The 25,469-nt window shown below is 29.4% G+C and overlaps 1 protein-coding gene across 1 annotated transcript in view; it reads right to left on the bottom strand.

Annotated features, from left to right (window-relative positions):
* Positions 1-25,469, bottom strand: part of LOC100215019 (NF-X1-type zinc finger protein NFXL1) — a 96,844-nt gene that overhangs the window by 10,983 nt on the left and 60,392 nt on the right. Inside the window, exons 14-20 of the mRNA XM_065813429.1 lie at positions 24,013-24,132; positions 23,760-23,827; positions 14,242-14,263; positions 13,109-13,240; positions 11,653-11,737; positions 1,743-1,818; positions 1,488-1,668 (exon numbers count right to left, since the gene is read on the bottom strand). Coding sequence (XP_065669501.1) covers positions 1,488-1,668; positions 1,743-1,818; positions 11,653-11,737; positions 13,109-13,240; positions 14,242-14,263; positions 23,760-23,827; positions 24,013-24,132 — 684 coding nt within the window. The remainder of the gene's footprint in view (positions 1-1,487; positions 1,669-1,742; positions 1,819-11,652; positions 11,738-13,108; positions 13,241-14,241; positions 14,264-23,759; positions 23,828-24,012; positions 24,133-25,469) is intronic.

The following is a 25,469-nucleotide window of genomic DNA, read 5'->3' as shown; positions in this document are numbered from 1 at the left end:
TCCACTCTAAAAGTTTTCCGCTTACATCATATACGTTCAGTTTTAAAATTAAATGTCTATAAGGTACTGCATCAATTTCCTTAACAAAATTACGATAAATAAGATCAACTGGCCGTTTATTTGTTAAAGAGTACGTAAGGGAAACTAGTCCACAGTTTGATGCTAACAGCTTGTCCCCTTACATAAAATAGGTATTACATCTGTGGATCAAAATTGTAATGGCAGTAGGCTGGAATGTACAGATGCTTTAAAAACTAAAGTTAATAGAAGTGCCAGTAAATCTGAACAGTATTTTAAAAGTTTTGTATGAACAAGATCAGGTCCCATTGATATATCACATTTTATGTTCTGCAGTTTTAACTTAACACTTTTAACTGTGATTGTAGAAAAATCAAAATCAATTTTACCATTAAATCCAGGGGGGAGGGGGAAATGGTAGTCGTCCATCACTCTCCATTGTGAAAACAGTATGAAATTTGTTGTTTAGCACATCAGCAATTGAAATTGGATCATTAAAAATGCAACCATTATTATTTTTGATAGTTTTATAAAAATTAAATGTTTAAAAAAAACTTTATAATTATAGATTGTGTAGTTTTTAAGAGATAACACAGCTTTTCATAAAATAATAAAGATTCTTCAACAAACAAACAAAAAAAAAAAAAATACAAATAAAGAAACTTTTGTTCTTAAGTGACACTTGTCATATTTTTGAGTGCACTTTCCTTGTGCTCTCTCTCCTGTGGTGGATTATTGTTCAGTAGATTGTGATTATTTCTAGTAATCAAAGGATCTCAAGTTAAGTCTTGGGTATGTTTTTTTTAAAAAAAAAAAAATAACAAAAAGTTCCAAGTAATAAACAGTTAAGACCATTTTCAGTTATCACTAAAATCAAAATGTAAATTATTTTTTTAACAACTGTCTACATTTTGGCCACAATGTATAGGAGTTCTGTTGATGCCACAATTATGCCACAAAACACTGTATAGGAGTTTTGTTGATAATTTTGCTTATTTATAAAATAATAAGGCTTTTTAATAATCCCCAATATTCCCCAATACAATTTTTGCTATATACGCAAGATGTGGTTTGTTATATAGAACTTTGTTGATGTTCATATTATAAGTTTTACAGTTAACATTTTGATTAACTTTTTTTTTGTTTATAAAGTTAATTTCCCCCAAAAAGAAATTTTAACAGTCAAAATTGTAATAAAGCGCTAACTATCATAAAAATTAATTAAGGAATGCTTTAGAAAGATCATCAGTGAATGATGATTTCATTTTTGTGAATATTGTATCAGACATGTATGTTAAGCAATAATAAACAACAGATTTTTAGACTTAATCAACATATAACAAAGTATAATTGTTAATTATCAACTAATTAATAATAGTAAATAATATATACACTAGTCTGAACAAAATTAAATATTATCATTATATACATGTTAAAAATAAATAATTTTAGACATTTCTTATAGTCACCTTTTTTTTTCTACCACATAAGCATGAAACAAAAGATTTCTCTTGACAAGAGAATGAATCAGAACAACTCCCTTGGTGACAAAGTTTTTGGCAAAAATGACCACACTGAATAACTTTGAAACAACGAGATTTACAACTAAGAATTTCTTCCTTTTGATTTTCATTAGCAAAAATGTATTCTCTAAAATATTTAATCAAAATTCAAATTAAAATCAATTAAATATTTTTTGAAATCATTTTGTAATAAAAACTTACTGGCATTTAACATAAACTTTTAACAAATGACAATGACAATCCATCTTTAAATATTCATTACACGGTGGACATTCCCCTATAAGTATTAAAACATAAAGAATTTCTAAACAAGTTAGAGTAAAACAAAAAAGATAAATAATTGATAATAAAAAAAGGTAAATAATTGATAATATAAAAAAATAAATAATTATCTCACTACAATAACAATAAGTCTTTATTATAATAAATTTTTACAAAACAAGGTTTAAAAGCATATTTCAAAATTTAAAAGAAACAAATTTAGTCAATTTAACTTAATAAAAATAATATAAAAATTTTTGATTTAATATATATATTTTTTAAACATCTTCACTTCCAACAAGGCTGCAAGCAACCACTATTAGAGTTGGAAGCTACTGGAAGAGAAAAGACGAAGTTTATAAAGCAAGATAACAACTAACAGACAACTTAAAAGATTGCAAATTATATGAATCCGGAAAACAAGATGAAAAGAGCGAATTAAAAAGAACTGATATTTGAGGAAAAAAATGAGATGAATAAGAATTTTTATAGCACTTAAGAACAGTCACAGTAAAAGGATGAGACTTAACTGAATGACTAGAACAACAAGAATGAATTTTAGTAGATGGCAGAAAAGATACTAGCTCTTTAGAGCTGCTCCCATTATAGTATTTATAAAAAAGAGAAAGAAAAGCAACATTATGACAATGTGACAATGTTTGAAGGTTAGCAACTAGAGCAGGTTCAACTATGTTTACAATGCGTTTTTGTACCTTGTCTAAAAAAGAAAAGGCGTCATTCAAAGATTAGCTCCAGATATGGCAACAGTATTCCATACAAGGATGGATTTGAGATTTATAGAGATAAAAAATAGATTTCTGAGCGAGAAAGTGGCAAGAACAATAAAGAGATGCAATCTGATGCAGTAGATTTTGATATATGATTTTTGGAATGGATTTTGATATATGATTTTTGGAATGGATTTTGATATATGATTTTTGCAATTTTGCAGTGGATTTGATATATCATTTTTTAAGAAAGATCGGAAAGTAGGAGTTAATCTTAAAAGATGAAAGGTAGAAGACTTTTCAAGTACATTACTGTTCATAAATATAGGAAGATCTAGATTGAGGCGATAACGATTAGCTGTAAAAAAGTGAGTTTCATCTGAGTTGAAGTTCACCAGCCACTGAAAGCCCCATGCTGTTGCAGAAATGAGATCCTTTTCAAGCTCAAATGCCCCCTTTAAGCAATTAGAGAGAGTTGGCTTCTTATCAAGACAAAAACAAATGGTAGTGTCATCAGTGAACAATGCCATTATGTAAGAATTTCTGGGAGATCTTTAATGTAAATCAAAAAAAATTATAGGGCCAAGGATAGAACTATGAGGAACCCCTGAAGTTACAGGAAATGAAGAAGAGTGCTGTCCATCGAGAACAACTTTTATACTACCTTTAGTAAGAAAGATTTCAGCTGTCTTAAAGATGTTACTTTATACACCGTAAGAAGTGAGCTTGCGGAGAAGACCAGCATGCCAAACTTTATCAAAAGCTTTAGAAATGCAGAGAGATTAACCTCTACACATCTATCTAATGCACAATAAAACTTATTCATTATTACCATTAAAAAATCAGTAAAACAAGAAGATTGAAATCCATACTAATAATCAGAAAGTATGTTATTAGATTCAAGATGAAAGATTAAGTGTTTGTTAATTAAAGAGTCAAAAAACTTGCTTATGATAGGAAGAAGACTAATGGGACAGTAGTTAGATAAGTCATATCGCTCTCCAGAATTTTTATCGTTTAAAAGTGAAAGAAAAAAGTTATACAGTTCCACAATGGCGGATAGTAACGATGGTAATTGTCGAAGTATTGTCTGGGAATTTTTTAGTAGACAAAAAATGAATGGCAATAGAATTATAGGCATTTGCAAAATAGGAACATGCAAGTTCAGTGTCCAACTGGAGCAACAACAGGTCTTTATGCTCACTTACGTGTTGCTTATCCGAAAGCGCATAAAGAGTGGGTAGCGAGAAATGAAGAGAATCGTAAAAGAAAACTTGCAGAACAAGAACTGAAAAATGAAAATAAGAAGCAAAGTAAAGTTGATGACCTTTTTAATGAGAAAGCACATTGGTCGTCAAGTCATCCAAATGCCATTGCTATAACGAAATCGGTTGGTCCCATGCTTGCTCTAGACATGTTGCCATACGACTTTGTAGAAGGCAGAGGATTCAAAGAACTGATGAAATTAATGGAACCACAATATTTGGTGCCAAGCAGAACTACGTTTTCAAGATCAGTTGTACCTGAGTTATATTGTAGTGTAAAACAGAAAACCGCTAATGAAATATATCGAGATTTTGAAGATATTCCTTCATATTCATTCACGACTGACCTGTGGACTTCGAGGGCGCAAGATCCATTTATTTATTTCTGTCTGTCATATGTAAGCCCTGAATTTGAGCTAAAGACATTTGCATTAGAAAACAAGCCGTTTCCAGGAGAACATACCGGCGAAAGCATTCTATAATCTTTAGACAAGACTATTGATAATTGGGAGCTTCCTTGGACTGTTCCAATTTATGCGTTGCGTGATAATGGCAGTAATATGAAAAGCGCCATGAATCTCTCACAATCATTTTATGATCTTTCTTGTTTTGATCACACTTTACAATTAACCATCAATGATGCTGTGAGTGAAATTGGTGGAATGCAGACTGTCCTTTCCAAAAGCCGTCATATTGTGTCACATTATCACCATAGCTGCCAGGCTACACAGAATTTGCACAGAGAGCAGAAGCGATTAGGAAAGGTAGAATGAGAACTGATAATCAATGTTGCTACTAGGTGGAACTCGGATTACTTTATGCTGAAGAGATTATGCGAAGAAAAAGATGCTATATCTGCAGAGCTAGCAATAAGTGAAAAAATTGATAACTTGACTAATGCAGACTGGAAGCTTGCTGAAGGCTATCACACAATTCTTGCTCCATTTGAACAAGCAAGTAGAGAATTATGTGGCAAGAACTACCCAACGTTGTCTATGAAAATTCCGGCCTTGCATGGCTTAAATCAGCAATTGCAGCGATTCATAAATGATCCTTCACATAAGGGTTGTGGTGTACTTATTGCTCGAAAATTAAAGTTAAAACTAGGCCGATGACTTCCGCAATTTATATCAGCTTTGCCTGATGCAGCATGTACATTTCTTGATCCACGCTACAAATCCATCTTCTACTCTGAACAACAGCAAGCTACTGTTGTAGACAGTCTTCATCAGTACTCTAAGGAAATCTCGTGGCGGTACTGGTGTTGGTGGAGGTGGACATTGTGCCTTGAGCGATCATGACATGAACTTAACTCAAGGTACAATTCAATTACGTTTTATGCTACGTGATTAACACAGATTAAGACTTGATGGTAATGGCCTGCAGTTCAGATTTAACTTTCAGATTTACTGGATTGTGGTTTAATTTAATTACAGATGAATAATAAAACAATAATGCATAGGTTTTCATTTCTGTTTGCTATTTTAGTTTTACATTTATTTATATTATATAATACTTTGTAGGAACATCTGCTAGTGCTGGTGCTCCCGCTCCTGCTTTTGAAAGTGCTGGTCCTGGTTCAGGTCCTGGTCGGACATCAGCTGCAGCCTCTAAGCCAAGTAGTTTATGGGATGACTTCGACAGCATGCTTACAACAGCAACTGCGAATAGGATGCTGCCAGTTGATGATGCAGCTTCTGTGCAAGAGGAGGTCAGAATGTATATGATTGAACCTCCTATTGGAAGGAACGCCAATGTACTTGATTGGTGGAAAGTTATTCATCACCGTCTGCCGAAACTCTCGAGAATAGCAAGGGCACTATTGGCTATTCCAGCAACTTCTGTAAATTCGGAGAGATTGAACTCAACGTCTGGTAACATTGTTACAAGAAGGCGATGTAATATACTCTCTGAGCATGTGGCTGAACTAACTTTTATTCACGAAAATTTGTAGTATAGCACATGGCAGTAGCGTACCGAAGCCAGACTGCCCTGCCAGCCGCAGTCAGTACAGTACACTGTAGATTAAGGTCTCGGACTTTCTGAAACAATTGCCTATGCATGTACTACTACTTTACATAACTGTATAGCATTTGCATTCATTATAGCATTGTACTTTTACTTGTATTGTATTATCTGTTAAACTATAACTGTAAATATAATACTAGTCCTAGTCTTTATTCTATGCACTGCATTGCAAGTACTTGACTTGATTTTTTTTAACTTGAATTATTACACATTGTAATTGTATTGTATGATACTAGTCTCATTTGATTTCATTCATTTTTATTTGACTCTAGAGTCTAGTCTGTGTTGCTTAGTATTTTGTTTACATTATAAAACTGCAATATGATTGGTTATTAAATATAAAATGTATAATGTTTCATTTCTGTTCTGTGTTCTGTCACACACTATAAATTATTACTATTAAATACCAAATTTCAATATCAGTACAGCGTACTTTCGTTTTAAATCATTTCGAACTTAAAATCGCACATCACTAGTCCAAACCACAAGCAGTAGAAGAGTCTAAGCAGGAAATCACTTTAGATACAGAGGCTAGAGTGACACGAACGTCAAGCAATAGATCAACCTGTTTGTTGGCTATATCAGGTAAGATGTGATTAGTGTAATCAAGAGATTAGATTGATGGAAAGTTCTTAGCAAAAAACTCAGCTTTGTCTTTAGGTGAGATAACAAAATCTGGACAATGCAAGAGAGGTGGAATAACAGATTTGCCCTTATTATAGACACTGTTAAAGATTCTCCAGAAGTCTCTGAAGCCTAATTTTTGAGATAAAATACAAGATTTTGTGACCTGAGAATAGCGGGCTTTGAATTTAGACAAAAAAATTTTAACAATGGTTTCTGGTAATTTTAAACAGACGCCTGTTTTCTGGAGAATTGTTACAAAGACTACAGGGATCTAATCTGTAAAGATTAGATCCCTGAACAAAGATCCGCTGTAATAGACACTTGGAAGAAAGCAGGGTTTCAAAATTTTATCATCAGTGGATCCAGTGTCAGGGATAAGATACTGAAGCTCCATAATAAGTACATAAATTTGTATCATCTCAAATCATTGAACTGGAACTCTAGTGATGGCAACTTCTCTAAGATACAGACATAGTTTTTAGAGGAGAGTAATACACTCTTTGATATTTCATTAGAAAATTTTGAACAAAAAGTAAATCAGGATCATTTTCGTTCTGAGAATGCCAAAGATAAGGATATTCAATTCTATCTAGATCAAAAAGGAGAGCGAAACATGTATATTACAGAAGAAATTGATGAAGTATTACAAAATTCAGTTGAAAATAAAAATATTAGGCTCAAGAGGATGGAGGAGGCAATAGGTAAAGGTAGAATCACAATGAATGCAGTAAAATCCAATGACCTTAGGGTTTCTTTGCATTCATCTGAAAATGAATCTGAATCAGAACCAAGTTTAGATTCTTTAGATGATGAAGATTTACCTAATAGACTCAGTCATTCTACTAAATCTAAAATAATGATAAGTATAAGTGCTAAAAATCTGGTTGACTGTACTGCTGCAGTTTCCGCCCAATACAGAGTAGGTATACGACCACAAACTTCCATAGTAGCTGCTATTTGCAATAAAGCTGGTGTGAATCTTGAAGATATTATTCTATCAAGAAGTACAGTTCATAGAAAGAGATTCCAAAAAATAGAGGCAGTAGGAGATAAACTCAGGCAAGAAAAAAGGGAAAAAAGCTATTCATTTTGATGAAAAACGGGTGAAACAGATTGAAGATCTGAAAATAACTGTTTCTGTAGAAAGAATAGCAGTAAGTGTTACATCCCCTGATATGGATGACACAGATGACGTAGTGCTAGGTGTTGTTCAGACAGCAAGTTCCAAAAGTAGTGACTAGGCTGTAGCAATTTTAAATCTGCTAGGATACTTCAACATTGTTGATCAAATATTTGCTGTTTGCTGCGACACTACGGCATCTAATACTGGAATACACTCTGGAGCTGTTGTTATCCTTAGCTCCATCATTAACACTCCACTTTTATAGTTTCTCTGTAGAAGATATATGCTAGAAATACACATCTCACACTTTATGGAGGCTTTGACTGGAGAGAAGACGAAGGGCCCAAGAAAAGGGCTGTATGTCAAACTCCAAAAAAATTAGCATTCAGTCAAGAAAGAGGGGGACAAGATAATAGACCTAGTTAGGTTTGATTGGAGTCAGCTTCAGACTGGGTCACCCCTTTATGAAATTGCTAAGAAAGCTCTGGAGTTTAAAAAAGAAGCCCTTGCCTCAAAAACGTTTGTCAGGAGTGATTACAGGAAACTATGTGAGCTTTTTGTTTTCTATTTGGGAGGAGAAGTACCTGGATTTTGTTTCCATCAACCTGGAGCCTGCCATGAAGCCAGGTAAAGTATATTGAAAAAATAAAACCTTATAGATAAATTATAAAATTTGTGTGAGTATTATAAATAACATATAAATTAAAAAAATGATAAATATTAATGGTAACAAAATTTTAAGATTTAGGTTTATGGCTGATGCTTTATACATTCTTACCTTGAGAATAACAGATAAGATCACCATGATTATGAGTGAAAAGGAAAGAAATATGATAGAGACAGCGGCATTCTTCACATCTGTCTGGTATGCACCTTGGTTTCTAAAGTCATATTTGGTTGCAAAATCACCCTCAAATGATCTTGCCGCTTTCAAAAATGCATTTAGCATTAAAGATAAATATCCCAATCTTGGTTCAGCATTGGTTGCTAGTATGCAAAGACACAACTGGTACTTGACTGAGCAGTTGGTGCTGCTATCTCTGGCTGATGAGGATGTAGAGCAGGAAGTGAAGAAAAAGATGTTGGACAGATTAGTTCAGTATGATGTTCCTGACAAGCTCAAAACTGGAAAACCTAAGTTACACGTCATATCAGACAGGTAGCTTAGGTTTTCCAGTGAGCTTTGGGAATTGGTAGGTCAAAAAAGTTGGCTTCTGTTGAATATTGCTGAAGTCCCTGATGGTGAAGTAGAACTGTGGAGGAAGAAAAAAGCCTTGAAGTCATTAGATTTATTCAAAAAATTTGTTAAAAATTTGACTTGTGTTAACGATTGTGCAGAAAGTAACATACACCTTATTCAGGATTTTTAGGTGGATACAAATCTGACATTATGCAACAAAATTTAATACTGGTGGCAAGGGACAATAGAAAGAAGCTTAAAAAGGTTCTTTCTAAATCCCAGTTAAAAAATATATAGTTTATTATTCCTAAAATACATATTTTTTTAAACATTTTTGTATTTTTATTAAGAAAATGTGTAAAATTTAGGCTTTTAACAAAAAATGGAATTTTACATATAGCTAAAATTGATTTCCGAAAATGTTTTTTTTATATATATTTACTATCAGGGGACATAAGAGAATGGGAAAAATTGCGTGCACATTGAAATTAAAAAAAAAGTGAAAATTTGGGACATCCTACTGTACAGGCTTAAAGTAGCAAGATACTGGCTTTGAATCTAAATTTTTTTTTGCCCCTCTATGCGACTTGTCACAGCTCTCTAACCTGTATTTAATAAATATATGTATTTTTAATAATGATCAAATATTATTATATTCAAACAACCTTTTGAGCTATATGATTGTTTAACAAGTAACCTAAAAAAGAAACACTATTTACAATAAACATTCCCTGATTTTTAACCAAATCAATCTTTTCCCCTTAATTTTCCCTGGCCTTATCTAAACTTTCTTGACTTTCACTGAATTTTTTGATTTGGTGGCTACCCAGTAACAGCACACTTAGGAAATTTTATCTTTAGATCTGGCCATTCTCTTGGAAGATATGCAGAGCAGGCTTCTGAAGCAGCTCATGCTAAAATGAAGCCTGTCATCAACAGATTCAATGTTTCCCAGATGAGCAAAAAACAAATGAAACAAATATTTTAAAGTGAGAATAATATTTTGTAGTTTTTAAATATTTTTGAAAAATATTTTAAATTTCTTTTTAAAAATATTTAGATTTTTTAAAAATCAGATCCTTAAAACATTTGATATTAGTGACCTAAATCTATTGAAACTTCCGGGGTCATTTCATTTCATACCTAAAACACATATGTGTTTTAGGTATGAACTATGTAAAAGAAAACTTTTACATAGTTCTGTCTTTTAAAAACATAAATCACCAAAAAAATATTAAAAATACATATCGGAATAAAAAAATGTATTAAGTTGATTGAAAAATCGGTCGATTAAAACTATAATCGATTGAAAATTTATCAAAAATAGAGTAGGTTCAAAATTGATGGAAATGTCAGTTGAAAAGTAATGTTTGCATTTATTGTGCATTTATTGAAGCTTGTGTGCATATACACACATATTACTAAAATTAAATTGTCAGTCATTAACAAAATATCAAGTTTATTAACATGTCGACCATTACACAGTATTTCAACCATTTGTATATCACAGTTTTTCAATCATTACAAGGTATTTCATCAATTCATAACTTAATCAAACATTTTCATTTATTAATGTTTAAAGAAAAAGAAAAAAACTTAATGTTTATAATTTTATTGGTGAATTCCTCACTAAATTTTATGTTAAATTCAAAAAAATCACTTTTTTCTCAAAATATCTTTAACAATAGTCTTTAAGTAAAAGAATTGATGGAAAGTTTGTGCAACAATATTTACTATGGCTTGATAAAGACTATATAAAAGACCATAAAAAATTTCAATAAACATTATTTTTCAATACACTATAATCAACAGGAATAAGTCCGCTAGATCATTTGTGAACTCATAAAACAATTCACAGAATTGTAGTCTTTAATGTTTTAACTGTTAAGAGCTGTACCCTCCTATGCTTAAATTCAGACAAGAACAGAAACTTTTATTCTTTATGGTAAGTTTCAAATGGTTTTCTCTTTCTTGTACAGCTGTTATTTACAATCAAAACCATGAACCTTTTTACTAGAGAACACAAGTCTTTTTATCATAGCAAGAAATCAATGCAATAAGGTATAATGCTAAAGCCCATTATTTTCAGATATACTTTACTGCAAGGCTCTAGAGACTTTTGCAAAAATTTAATAGTGTCATTAAGAAAGACAATTCTAATACTATATATCTTACGTATGACTTAATTACCTCTCCATTTTTTTTTCCATAAATTTTTTATTAACTAGAACTTCATTCAACTGATTATTAAAAACTTTTCCTTTTATTAATCTTTTGAATGACCAAACTTTTTCTGACATCCCAGATAAACAGGTTATCCTTTGATAGACATTGACATTCTAATCACTGATGTTTCTGTTGCTAAAGTTTTTTTTCATAAATTTTTTACAACTTATAGTACAGACAATAAAAGTCTTGTAAAAGTGTTCTTTAGGTATCACTTCAATTCTCTATAAATTACTTAACAAGTACTAAAATAAACCTTGTTTTCTTGTTTGCTATAAAAATGGTATTGGTGATTCTTTTTTTTTAAAACTCTTGAAATTGCTCTGAACCTTCCAACGATTGCTCAATCAGTATTAGTATTATTGCTCAATCAACATTTTCAATCGATTATTTGAGTATTTAATTAAGAAAATGGTTTTAGCAAAAAAGCCAATGCTTTTAACGTATAAAAAGTTTTTCATATAAATATAATTTTTTTATAAAATGATGACTATTTTTAAAATATTTAAATAATCTTTTTGGGTTTTTGATGCACCCTTCCAGTAATCCATGCAAATAAATATGTAAATTTTTTTTGAATATTTCAGACCATTGTAAACATTTATAAAATTTCAGTAACAACAAACAACAGTACTTAATTTGCATCAACATAACTTGTGTTAAAAATACATACCAGGATGACAAGCCAACTTACAGCTATGTTTACAATTGCGTGGTTTAGTACATAATTCTTTACAAGCTGTACAGTTTTTGCCAGCCTAAAAAGCAATTTATAAATGCTGTAACAAGTGATTACTAAAAATCTGGACAAAATTGCTTACATCATATTTCTATATGCAACTAATACTTATTTTTTCAAACAATTTTTAAAATGTTGCAAATTTATTCTTCTTTTGAAATATATATTAACTTTTATATAAGTATTTTAAATTTAGTATTAAAAATGACGTCAAACAAAGAGTTCCAGAGAAAACATGTGTACCAGTTTTATCAAGAAAATTCAGATAAACATAAACCATTCACTGTTTCTCATTTTGAAGCAGAAAACTTATCAAGATCGACTATATATGGAATTATTAAACGTGTAGAAGAAGATAAACCATTTGAAAGGCAAACTGGTAGTGGTAGAAAGCCAAAAATAATGACTAAGCGCGCCATCAGTCAACTTACCAAGCTTTCTCAGTGTATAGCTACAAAAAAGTCCAAATTCTCAGTCACTTATTTCTAAGACATTGAAAACCAAAACATCAATAAAAAAAAAGAAAACAAATGAAGATTCCAAGTTGAACTGAGACCCAGAGAGCAAAAAACCGACGTTTGTGTGGTCAACTTTATAAAAAATATAAAGATTTTATTTGGGTTCTTGATAACGAGTCTTATTTTACTCTCTCGAACAGCCAAATTAATGGTAATGATAATTTCTATTCAAGTAACATCGAATTAACACCAAACAATGTTAAATTTAAAGAAAAAAAGAAATTTGAAGAAAAATTATTGGTTTACGTGGTCATTTCGCCTTTTGGCCTATCAACTCCATACATTGTACAGTCTGGAACAGCTATTAACCAGCATACTTATGTTGATGAATGTTTGACTAAAAAACTATTACCACACATCAAACAGCATCCAAAAAATACCAAATACATATTCTGGCCTGATCTAGCAAGTGCCCATTACTCAAACAAAGCTGTTAAGTTTTTGAATGAAAATGGTATAAAGTTTGTAACAAAAAGTGAAAACCCTCCAAATATGCCTGAATGTCGTTGTATTGAGGATTTTTGGTCTTGTATCAAAGGAGATGTTTACAAAAATGGTTGGCAGGCAGAGAATTTGGATCAATTACGCTCTAGAATAATTTACTGTTTTAAGAAATTCAACAAAGAGCTGGTACAACGCTTGGTAGAGTCTACTAGCAGAAGACTCGACACAATAAGAAGACATAGTCTTGTTGAATTAAGATAAACGTTTTTAATAAAATTAGAATAAATTTGCTATTTTGGTTTTTTTAAAACAATAAAATAGGTTTTCTAGATTAAAAGTTATTTATTTTTTAGTTTTGTCCAGATTTTTAGTAATCACCCGTTATTGAAAAACAAAGATATTTAAAACAATAAATAAAAAACTTTTACTTTTCCCTGAAAAGGACTTCCTTTAACATAATGGCACACTTTTTGACAAACATGGTTTTCACATGAAAGTAATCTTCCACAAATATGCTGACAAGAGTAAGCCTTTACTTCAGAACAGGCAAAAGTTTCAACCTAAACAAAAGAGTTTAATTTATCAAAGAAAAAATAAAAAGTTTGATCTTTTTTTTTTTAAATAAAGATAAACATATCTTTAATTTGAAATTAAATTCAAACACCTTTTTATTGTTTTTAAACTTTACTCATAACAAAGTTGCAAAACAATTATTTTTAAAAATCACTCCAACAAAACTGCAAGCAACAACTAATCAGGTTGGGAGTTAACAGCAAACAAAGAAGAGTGTTAAAGACCAAAAACACAGTAAACAGAAGACTTAAGTTGTATAATTAAAGAAAACCTAAAGACTTGTATGACAACCTTTTATAACAGCAGTAGAACAAGAGAAATGCTCACAGTTGATTTTGTTGATAAAAATACTAATTAATTAGAGGTGTCAGAACAATCTCCAGAATTTAAAAAAAATAATAATAGAGACTTAGTGATGAAGTGATAGAGCACTTGCTTCATATGCGAGAAGTTCAGAGTTTGATGCCTAGCATATCCTTGGTAGTACCCACTCAACATTGTTTTTCTATGCAGCAGTCCTGTTATTGAGTTTTTCAGAGATAAAGGATTAATACTTTGAAAAAACTGTTTTTTTTTGTTGATAAAAAATAAAATTTAAAAGCCTTCTTGACTTAAGTGACTCCTGTTACCTTAGGGAAGTCAATACAATAAAGAAAAATATCTTGGAATTATTCTAAATATAATATATTTGAACCATTTAATACTCTGCGTTGTAAATATTTTTAAAATTTTTTTTATTTGACAGTTTAGATTGATAACTATGTGACAGTTCTGATTGTTTACTACTTTAAAATTTCTAAAATATTTAGTCACTTTAAAATTCTAATTAAAATTTTTAGACCTAATGTTAGGTGTTGAAAAATAAATATCATATTAATGTATTTAAAAAATCAAATGAAATCAGGTATTAAAAAAAAGATTTTATAGCCATTACTTAAAAATTAAAAAAAAAATTACATCAAACTATTATGTAAAAAAACAAACTCACAGAATGCTCTCCAATACAAAACCTAAAACAAATAAATTTTACATTTTTTAAGTTAAAAAACATTTATAAGTATTGTTAACTGTAAATTTTATTTGTTATGACATGTTAAAATGATTGCAAATTTTGTTCGTTACTGAAAAAATATGCCTAAAATATCAAAATGTTTACAAATTAATCACTTATGTAAAAAAAAAATATGTGCTGAAAAAATTTTCTTTTGGATAATTTTCCAATTAGAGTCCCACAATTTGGAACCTTAAATTTTGTTATATTCTTTAAAACAGTATATTCAATCTTTAATTTTTTATGATACAGCATTAAAAAAGTCATCAAAATAATATATATGTGTATATATATATATATATATATATATATATATATATATATATATATATATACATATATATATATACATATATATATATATATATATATATATATATATATATATATATATATATATATATATATACATATATATATAAATACATATATATATAAATACATATACATTAACGAAGAAAAAACAACTTTTTCTACGGTACTTTAAGTTTCATGCCTATACGGCAATCATCAGCCATTGAATACCATACTGTGTATATATATATATATATATATATATATATATATATATATATATATATATATATATATATATATATATATATATACACAGTCACAGACAAAATTAAGTAACATTGTTGATAAAATTCCACAATCAAACTCCACATAACTGCAATAATTTTATGTTTTTTTTTAAAATTTGATTCCAAATAAAAACAAATATATTTATAACTCTTTTTTACTCATTGCAAAAGTAACTCTATTAAATGAAATTAGCTATCTTACAATTTTTTCTCCCAAAATAAATGTGACAAAAGTAAGAAACATCTGAGTTTTTATTATGAAATATAATGCTTTGTCAATAACTATTTATTAAAATTGCAAGAACATCATGTCTGATTTTCATTTTAGTACTTTGTTGCACCACCTTTTGCTTTTATGACTGATTCTAAACGCCTTGGCATGCTTTTTACAAGCATGTTTTTTTTTGTTTATACCACTAATGAGGGGTTTACTTTTCTGAAGACGGTTTATTAAACCACTTGAATTAAGTCTTCCCTGTACAGTTCGACTGGAAACATTTAATTTAAGATTTTCAACAATCTGTCTTGATGTTGTTGAATTTTTTTTTGCTATCCATGCAATTAGCATATCAGTTCTTGTTAAAATCTTAGCTGGGCAACCACATCTTTTCTGATTTTCAACAGAACCAGTTGTTTCATATTTTATACACATCTTTCTAACACCACTTATTGATATTTGATATTTTTCAGCACATTGCTTTTAGGTTAGGCCTTTTTTTTTTATCAGAAATGACCCGAGATCTGATGTCCAATGAATAATTTTGATGATGAACCATTATTACTATATATTTACTTTTTCTAAAAATAAATTCCAAAAATATAGTTTAAAATGCTTTTTTAATAACTTTAACAAAATGTTTTTAATAATAATCATTTTTAATATATAATGTTTTGTCAATAGTTATTGACAAAACATTATATATTTCATAATAAAAACTCAGATGTTTCTTACTTTTGTCACATTTTGTCACACACACAGATATACATACATACATACATACATACATATATATATATATATATATATATATATATATATATATATATATATATATATATATATATATATATATATATATATATATATATATATATATATATATATATATATATATATATATATATATATATATATACTGCGACCATTTTCTATAGGCGCATGTGGATTTTGTCTTAAAAACATACTTAACTTTATTTTTATAGTGTATTTCAATAAATTATAAATAAAGCATCACAAAATAATGAAAATTATCAAAAAATAATATCAAATTTGAAAAGAGGTCAATCATAAATGAATTAAGTTCAAAAGATAGCTGACTATTTTCTATAGACGCAGTTCACATTTTTAACAAATCTATCCGAAAAAATGTTTTTATCACATTTTTAGTACTCAATTGGACCTCTTTGCGCTCAATTACTTGATAAATTCGTTTTGGCATACTTTCCACCAAGTTTTCCAACACTTTTGGCTCCATATCCTCCCAGCAGTTATATTGCTTCTAGTCAGCATAGATACGTCTTACAATGATTTCCCAGATGTTTTCAACAGGATTCAAATCTGGACTTCGAGCAGGCCACCACATTTGCTCGATTTTTTTAGCTTCAAACCAAGCTTTAGTCTCGTTACTAGTGTGAATGCTGCCATTGTCTTGTTGAAAAACAAACTTTTTGCGTCAATATTTGTTTTTAAATGGAATCAAACATAATTTTAGCACATCAATGTATTCAGAACTTTTCATTTTGCAAGATGTAAATGCTAAATTTAACTTTCCTGTTGCACAAAACCCAAGCCAAACCATCAAAGATGCACCACCGAAATTCCTTGTCAAAAAATATTTGGGTTCTTTCCTCAAATCACGCCAGTAGCCACTAAAACCATCAGGCCCATCAAGATTAAACTTTTTCTTGTCCGAAAAATCACCTGGTATTGTAAAAAAAAATATTCAGTTATTTAGACATCTTACGTATTCATGAGAATTTAATCTAAAATTACTTACTTGTTCCCAATCGCATGCCATGTTTTCGCGAGCGAATTTTATCCATTTTTGTTTGTGAACGAGCCTCAAATTTGGTGCTTTATTCATTTTTGATCGTACAATGTGCGGGATGTCTTTAAGAACTTTCCTAATCGTCTCCTTGCAAACATTTAAACCCAAATCTGACTTGTTTTAAAACTTTTTGATGAATTTGATGCGAGTCGAACAATTCTGCGTTTTTCACGGTCTGATACCCTAGATTTCTTTGGTTTCCTCTTGATTGTTGCATAATCTGTTGGATTTTTCAAGAAATTACGGATAACGTGATCTGATCTCTTCAATCTTCTAGCAATTTCTCAATTTGGAACTTTTTCTCGATCGGTAAGGAGCTTTCCTTTCGGCATTTGGTTAAGTTCAACTTAATTTTAACTCACAAAATAAAAAATACTACAGAATATAAGAAATTTGTGACAAAACTCGTAAAAACTTTAGTGCGTCTATAGAAAATTGCCATGTGAATATTAAAAATTTAATTATTTTAATACAATCTAGACAATTCAATCAATACAATCAGATGCATAATGGATCATTGTTTTCTTACATACACTTATTCAAAAGTACCGTTAGAACAATTTTATTACCACTGTAACACTGTAAATCCGCTAAATTCTACATGCGTCTATAGAAAATGGTCGCAGTGTGTGTATATATATATATATATATATATATATATATATATATATATATATATATATATATAGTTTGTTGCATTTGGGAGTACGGAAGGAAAAAAATGATTCTTATGCCAACAAAAACGTCACTTTTAATTACTTTTGACTTTAGTTCAACATTTGGGTGTTGTCAAAAAGTAAAAACCATTAATATAACTACAAATTAATCGTTTTTTTAAAAAACCGCAAAAACCCAAATTTAATTAACCAGAATGTTTTTAAAAACATTTTGAATGTTTTTAAGAATATAAACAATGTTTTTATTTTTATTTTTTTAATAAAATGTTTTTATTTTAATTTTTTTTTACTGTAAACCATGCGCGGAGTGTTGCTACATCAACTATCTTATAGCCTGACTCGCAACAAAGCGCTGCTACATTGACTGACAAATAGCCTGACTCGCAACAAAGTGCTGCTATATCGACTGGCAAATAGCCTGACTCGCAACAGAGTGCTGCTACATCTACTATCTTTTAGCCTGACTCGCAAGGGAGTGCTGCTACATCGACTGAGGGTTTGGTTGGGGGAGGCAGCCTATCAATTAATAAAAAAAAAAATTCCGCTCTTGCATTTTAATTTTTACTTTTTGTCAACAAAATACGGAAAAAACTTTCTGACAACACATAAGAGTTATATATATATATATATATATATATATATATATATATATATATATATATATATATATATATATATATATATATATATATATATATACACACACACATTTTAATCTATAGGTCAATTAAATGCAGCCATTGCATATGCCATTAAAAAAATAATCAAATTGACTGCTTGAAAAAGAAATTTTTTTTTTAAAAAAAAGAAGCTATTACTACAATGTCTTCATGTTGAATCATACAACTGACAATTTTTAAAATTAACCACTTTTTTGCTATTCAACTCTGTTCTTTGTTTTCTGTTAACACCAAATTAGTGGTTGCTTGCAGCATTGTTAGCAGTGAATTACTTTAAAAAGATTAAATAAATAAACCACAAGATACAGCCCTCAGAATTAGGAAAAATAAGGTCAGCAAATTAATGCTGACCAAAAACTGTTTTAGTTTGGCATAAAGTTGGCACAAAATTTAGAAACAGGGTTCAACAAATGAACAAACTGCAAAAATTTAGCAGAAAATTGAGAGAAAAACAAACACAGTTTGCTGACTTTTCTTTCAAACGCCAGCTTTTGCTTGAAAATTAAAAAAAGGAACATTTTAAAATATACATACAGCGAGCAGGGAAAACACCCTACTATAAACAACCAGTTTTATAAATAATTGTTCCAAATGTTATCCCTAACCAGATCTAATTTTAAAAGAAAGTATATTTGAGTAGAAAGTTACTTGCTCGGGTAATTCGCTCCAGTATTTTTGCTGATCTATCATATAGTTGGATGTGTCTTGAAGACAGTTTAGAATATATTCATGCCTTATTTTAAGATGGTGACCACGTGACAACGAGTTAACAAATTTTGGTTAATATATATCATTAATTACATAGAATCGATGCATTAGTTTAAATATTTGGATAAGATTGCATAGTAGGCGCCAAAACACAAGTAATGGTAGATTTAGTCTTTTTAGTCTTTCGTAGTATTGAAGTTTCAACCTTGAAGCCCATTTTGTTGCCTAATATTGCACAGTGTGCCCAGGACATGAAAAAATTGAATTTTCTGACTTTTATTTTTTACTTTAATTAAATTTATATTGTGGCATATGTAGGTCAGTGCAAAAAGTTTTTTTTGAAGTTCATCAAACCATTTTATTTTTATAGCTGTTTGAAGTTGAAGAAAAAAATGACGCAAAATATTCATCTTAAAATTGTACCAATACTGTTTTTTAACAATAACTTTGAAATGCATCAAAAACTACTCCGTGAATTAAACATTTTTTTTATCCTGGTCTGTAAATAATATTTAGTTTAAGAATTACTTAAAGAAAAATTAAAATTGAAATTTAAACACTTGTTTTGTGCAATTTTGTTTAGACCTAAAAAAATTCTAAATTATATAAAAATATATTTATTTAATTAAAAATGGGGAAAAAAAAGCCGCAGGAAGGTGCAAATAAACTCAAATGTTTTATAAAATATAAACTTTCTAATTTTATGTGTAAAAATTCCACAGTTTGGTCATCCCCAGAAATTGAGTAATTTAAATTTGAATTGTTTGTACTTGATATTCGAAGTTACATAATTATGAAAATCAACTTTCACGGACGGTTCAGCTGTTGATATCATGTGACATAATATTATTAATAAAAAAAAGAGAATTATAAGAAATTTTACTAACCTTGAACATAAAATTAAGTTCATTGGAAAAATCAAAGTTAATTTTAAAAACAAAGTGAAATATAATCTAACTTTAGAAGTTGAAAAAGATAACATAAAGAAAATTTTAAAGCAAACTGAAAGACATGTAAAAAAATATTCAAAGTTGAAACAAAATAAACTTGCGGCTGAATTGGAAACTTGGAGAAACGAAGTTGGGATAAAACTGCCTGGAAATCTACCTGCAGCATCATCATCATCCAGGGGTGATATAGAAAAATAGCGAGTTCCAAATGCTAAAAGAGGACGGAAATCAAAAAGACTGGGGTAAAATTTAGCTGCTGACATTTATTTGAATTTCTTAAGTAAAAAAAGTATAAAATCAATATTTAAAAACGGAAAAAAAAACATCGATTTTTAATTCAATCATACTTCTATTTTATAAAACAATTATAATTATCATATGGTTATATATATATGATGCAGAATATTAAAATTGATATATAACAAATAAATATATAACACATACACACATTTTTATGTTACTGTATATATATATATATATATATATATATATATATATATATATATATATATATATATATATATATATATATATATATATATATATATATATATATATATAAAATATATATATATAATCTTATTTTTATTTTATAAAACAATTAGATGAAATTTTATTCATTAAAATTTAAGTAACAAGAACTTAGAATATACATATGATTGTATGTATGTATGTATATATATTTATATATATATATATATATATATATATATATATATATATATATATATATATATATATATATATATATATATATATATATATATATATATATATAAATATATATATATATATATATATATAATAAACTCTCAGGGGACCGGGAAAAAAGTTTGAAATATTGAGAGGATTTTAGATCAATATATATATATATATATATATATATATATATATATATATATATATATATATATATATATATATATATATATATATATATATATACATATATATATATATGCATATATATATACATATATATATAAATATGTATATACATATATATAAATATGTATATACATATATATATATACATATATATAAATATGTATATATATATATATATATATATATATATATACATATATATATATATATATATATATATATATATATATATACATATATATATATATATATATATATATATATATATATATATATTTACATATATATATATACAATAATATATAAGCATGTAAATACATATATATATTAATATCATATATGTATATATATACATAAACTGATCAGAATCAGAATTTGGCATCACATAAGCAAAAAAAATTTGACATTAAGGTTTTACTATAAAACATAGAAACAAGGTCAGCGATATTTTGCATATATATATGCCATATATATATATATATATATATATATATATATATATATATATATATATATATATATATATATATATATATATATATATATATATATATATATCGATATATGTAAAATATATATATATATATATATATATATATATATATATATATATATATATATATATACAGTATCGGACAAAACGAGTGCAACCAAATAATAGTAATTTAGTTTCTTTATATAAAAGTGCTGCATTTTTTCAATTTAGAGAAATAACTATGTAACTGTTTAGAGACAAAGTTCTTCAAGTTTTATTCATCACAAAGTTCATTATTTGTACACAAAAATTAATAAATTAATCAAAAGTATTAAAAAAGTTGATTTCCTTCTGGACAAAACAAGTGCAACTCGACAAAATGTTGACCAAGCTGTATTTCGCTACCAATATTTCGTGGCGAATCCTTTGTTGTCGATCACAGCCTTGCATCTTTGAGGCATAGATTCAATCAGGTGATCAATGAAACTTTGTAGAATCGCTGCCCAGGCCTTTTGGATTTGTTCAAACAGTTGATCCTTATTACGTACACCTTCACGATTAATTCTGCGGTTGACGAGATCCCACAGGTTCTCGATAGGGTTGAGATCCAGAGATTGAGGCAGCCAATCCATCACTGATAGATGGTTGTCTTGAAATCACTGCTTGACTACCTTTGCAGTGTGTTTCGGATCGTTGTCTTTCTGAAAAACCCATTTTATTGGCATATTCCATTCAGCATGAGGTAACATCACATCTTTCAGGATATTTTTATATTCCATCTTTTTGATGTATTGGACCTAGACCATTAGCAGAAAAACACCCCCAGAACATTAAATTGCCTCCACCATGCTTCACGGTCTTATGGCAGTAACGTAAATCGAGGCGTTTTCCGGCCGGTCGACGTACACGGCAAATGCCATTACTCCCAATGATGTTGAACTTCGATTCATCACTGAACAGGACAGTTTGCCATTTCTGCACATTCCAGTCAATATGAGATGTAGCAAACAGGAGTCTTTTCTTCTGGTTTTTTAGTGAAAGCAGCGGTTTCTTTGCAGGGTGTTGAGAAAACAATCCGGCTTCAACAGCACGTCGTTTGATTGTTCGGTCCGATACAGGCAGCTCTAATTGCTTTTGTATCTCGACTGACGATATCCAGGGATCCTTCTTGACGGATCTGACGATCATAGAATCCTCTCTAGAAGTGGTGGAACGCGGTCTTCCACCTTTGTTATCTGCTGCCAACTTCCCCGTAGAACGATATTTGAAACATAGTCTTGATACGGTCCATTTTTTCACGCGATATTTATCACAAATACTTTTTTGTGACATTCCACTTATGTAATCGCCAATAATTTTCTTTCTTAGTTCCAATCCAAGACTGTCGGGAGCCATTTTTGTACTTGAAGCCATAAAAATGATAAAAATAAATAATCACGCTTCTCAAGGCTTACCGTGTTACATTTACCTTGTGATGATACAATAATGCTCTGTGGAACACAACGTCTTGATTGGATGTGGACTGTATTGATGTAATGAAACACTTGTTGTATTTCACTTCTTCTATTGATGTTCTTCGGAAAAACACTTTGATAAAACTCACTTCGATAAACTGTCTTGATAATACTGACTGAATTACATGTTGATTTACATGTCTCTTATATAGTAAAATGAACCTGTGTGAACCTGTTCTGGAAGATTCTAGATGCTTCTTTTCGATGCTTCTGGAAGATTCTGGATGCATCTGGATGCTTCTGAATGTTACTGGATACTTCTGGATGCTACTGGATGCTTCCAGATGCTTCTTCTGGAAACTTCTGGAAGTTTCTGCATGCTTCTGGAAACTTCTGGATACTTCCTTTAATTATTAAAAAACTTCCATGACGTTGACACGGACCAGACTTAAGAAAACGAAACAAACCAAAAAAGTTGCACTTGTTTTGTCTGCTGCAAAATGGCACTTGTCAACGAAATTCTGCCTGTGTGCTGTCACCTGATTGCTCATATCATGGCATGCTATGACTCCAGACTACTGAACTGTTTGCTGTGGTAGTATAGTTCGTTTCGTTTTTAAGACATGTAAAATTAGGAACACTTTTTAGCATTGTTCGATGTTGGTTGCAAATGTTTTGTCCAATACCGTATATATATCGATATATGCAATATATATATATATATATATATATATATATATATATATATATATATATATATATATATATATATACACGATAACAAAAAAATAAGTGTGTATGTGTTTTGAATAAATTGAAAAAAAATTTGAAAAATAGTTCTTTGTTTTTATGTTGTATGTCAATTTTAATATTCTGCATCCATAAATGAAATGAAATAAATTTATCCATAAATAAAATGAAAAAGTACTAATATAAATGAGATTAATTAGTTATAAAATATAAATAATTTAGGGAAAAAAAAACAACCAACTTTTCTACTATGAAGGAACATGGAGGACAATTCTTTGACAAATCTGAAAGATCTTTAATGCTTACTTCCTAAATTTCATAATATGTATAAATATCAAGAACAAATAATAAATCTATTTTAAGTTATAAAATCTTTCAAAATAAAAAGTTTTAAAAATGTATACGATTTAAAATTAAAACTTTGTAATAAAATTGAAAAATTAAAAAAAAAAATTTAATGAGCTAACTTTAAATAAAGCATGTTTAATTCTAACCTTAGTATTTCCATTTATAACTTTATCATGGCACACAAATTGACAGCTGTGTAAACATGGCAGCATTTTACCACATATTTCTGTGCATTGCAGACATTTGCCAAAATGACATGGATGAATCTATGAATTTTTTATAGTACAGTGGGTTGCATAATTATAGAGTCAGTTGATTATGAATATGATTTTTTTTATGTTTCTTTAAAATTTAAAGCAAAAAAAAAGTTAATAATTTAAATTGTTTTAAATTTTATTAACAGTGGTTTTATAAACAAAAAAAGAAAAAAAGCTTTTTCAAAAAAAAGAAAATTTATGTCTATTTTTTATGAAAAATATAGACAACTGTTAAAAAAAAAAAAACAGAGCAAAAATATAGTCAGGGTGCATTTTAGTATTTTGTATGCACCCCACAAACTTTTACACATGCATGAACTAGTCAGATGCATAATTCTCTTGGAAATTCTTTTCAGAGCTTTTCTAACGCCTGCTGTATTTGTGCATCACTGGTTATACTCTCTTTGACCAATCTCTTGTCTATCCAAGGCCAAATATTCTTGATGGGATTGAGATCTGGAGAATGAGTTGGCCAAGGCATGACCGCAATGTTTTTCCAATCAAGCCACTCTTTAACTGAGATTGCAGTGTGAGTCATAGCGTTATTGTGCTGAAAAATCCATTGTTGTTGTGTTCCGTAAAAAGTTCTGGCAGTTGGCAAAAGTTTACTTTTGAGGGTCACTTTGTAGTTGTACTGGTTAATTCTGCCGTTATAAATGTTGTATGACCCTGTTCCTTTATAGGAGAAGCATTCCCATATTTCAACTGATCCTCCTCTGCCTTGTATCCTCAACACACAAAAAAGGTCTTTGAACTTTTCACCAGCCGGCCTCTTGATGATTAATCTTGACTTGCAATTTATAACATCAAAATTTGATTCGTCGCTGAAAATGACTTTGGCCCAGTCTTCTACAGACCAGTGAAGTCTTTTTCTACACCGGTTTAATCATTTTAAGCAATCTGAGACATGCAAAAGTGGTTTTCGAACAGCGACATAGCAATCTTAGCCTTTCTTATTTAGGCATCTCCATACAGTCCGTCTACTAACACTAATGTTATCAAGCGTATTTGTGAACTCTTCAGCAAGTTCCCGGTAAGAAATTTTAGGGTCTTGTCTAACCTTTCGATAGAGATAACTTTGGTCTCTTGAAGTTAGCTTTAAAGGCCTAACAAGCCTTAGTAAATCTTTGACATCATTATGAAGCTTGTGGTTTTTAATGTTGTTTGTACACATTTAAGCGAAACATTGCACATTTGAGCTATTTATTGTTGGCTTATTGTTTTATCTTTTAGCAGACCTACAATTTGCCATCGTACCTTGTCTGAAACAGCTTTCCTGCCCACTTCTGTCTTTTTACTTTACCAAATAATTACCAATTCGAATAACTGAAGATATAAAAATGATG

Source organism: Hydra vulgaris, chromosome 12 (assembly GCF_038396675.1).
Source record: "Hydra vulgaris chromosome 12, alternate assembly HydraT2T_AEP".
Lineage (NCBI taxonomy): Eukaryota > Metazoa > Cnidaria > Hydrozoa > Anthoathecata > Hydridae > Hydra > Hydra vulgaris.
Note: the sequence above shows the minus strand (reverse complement) of the source record. Positions and strands in the feature narration are given on the sequence as shown.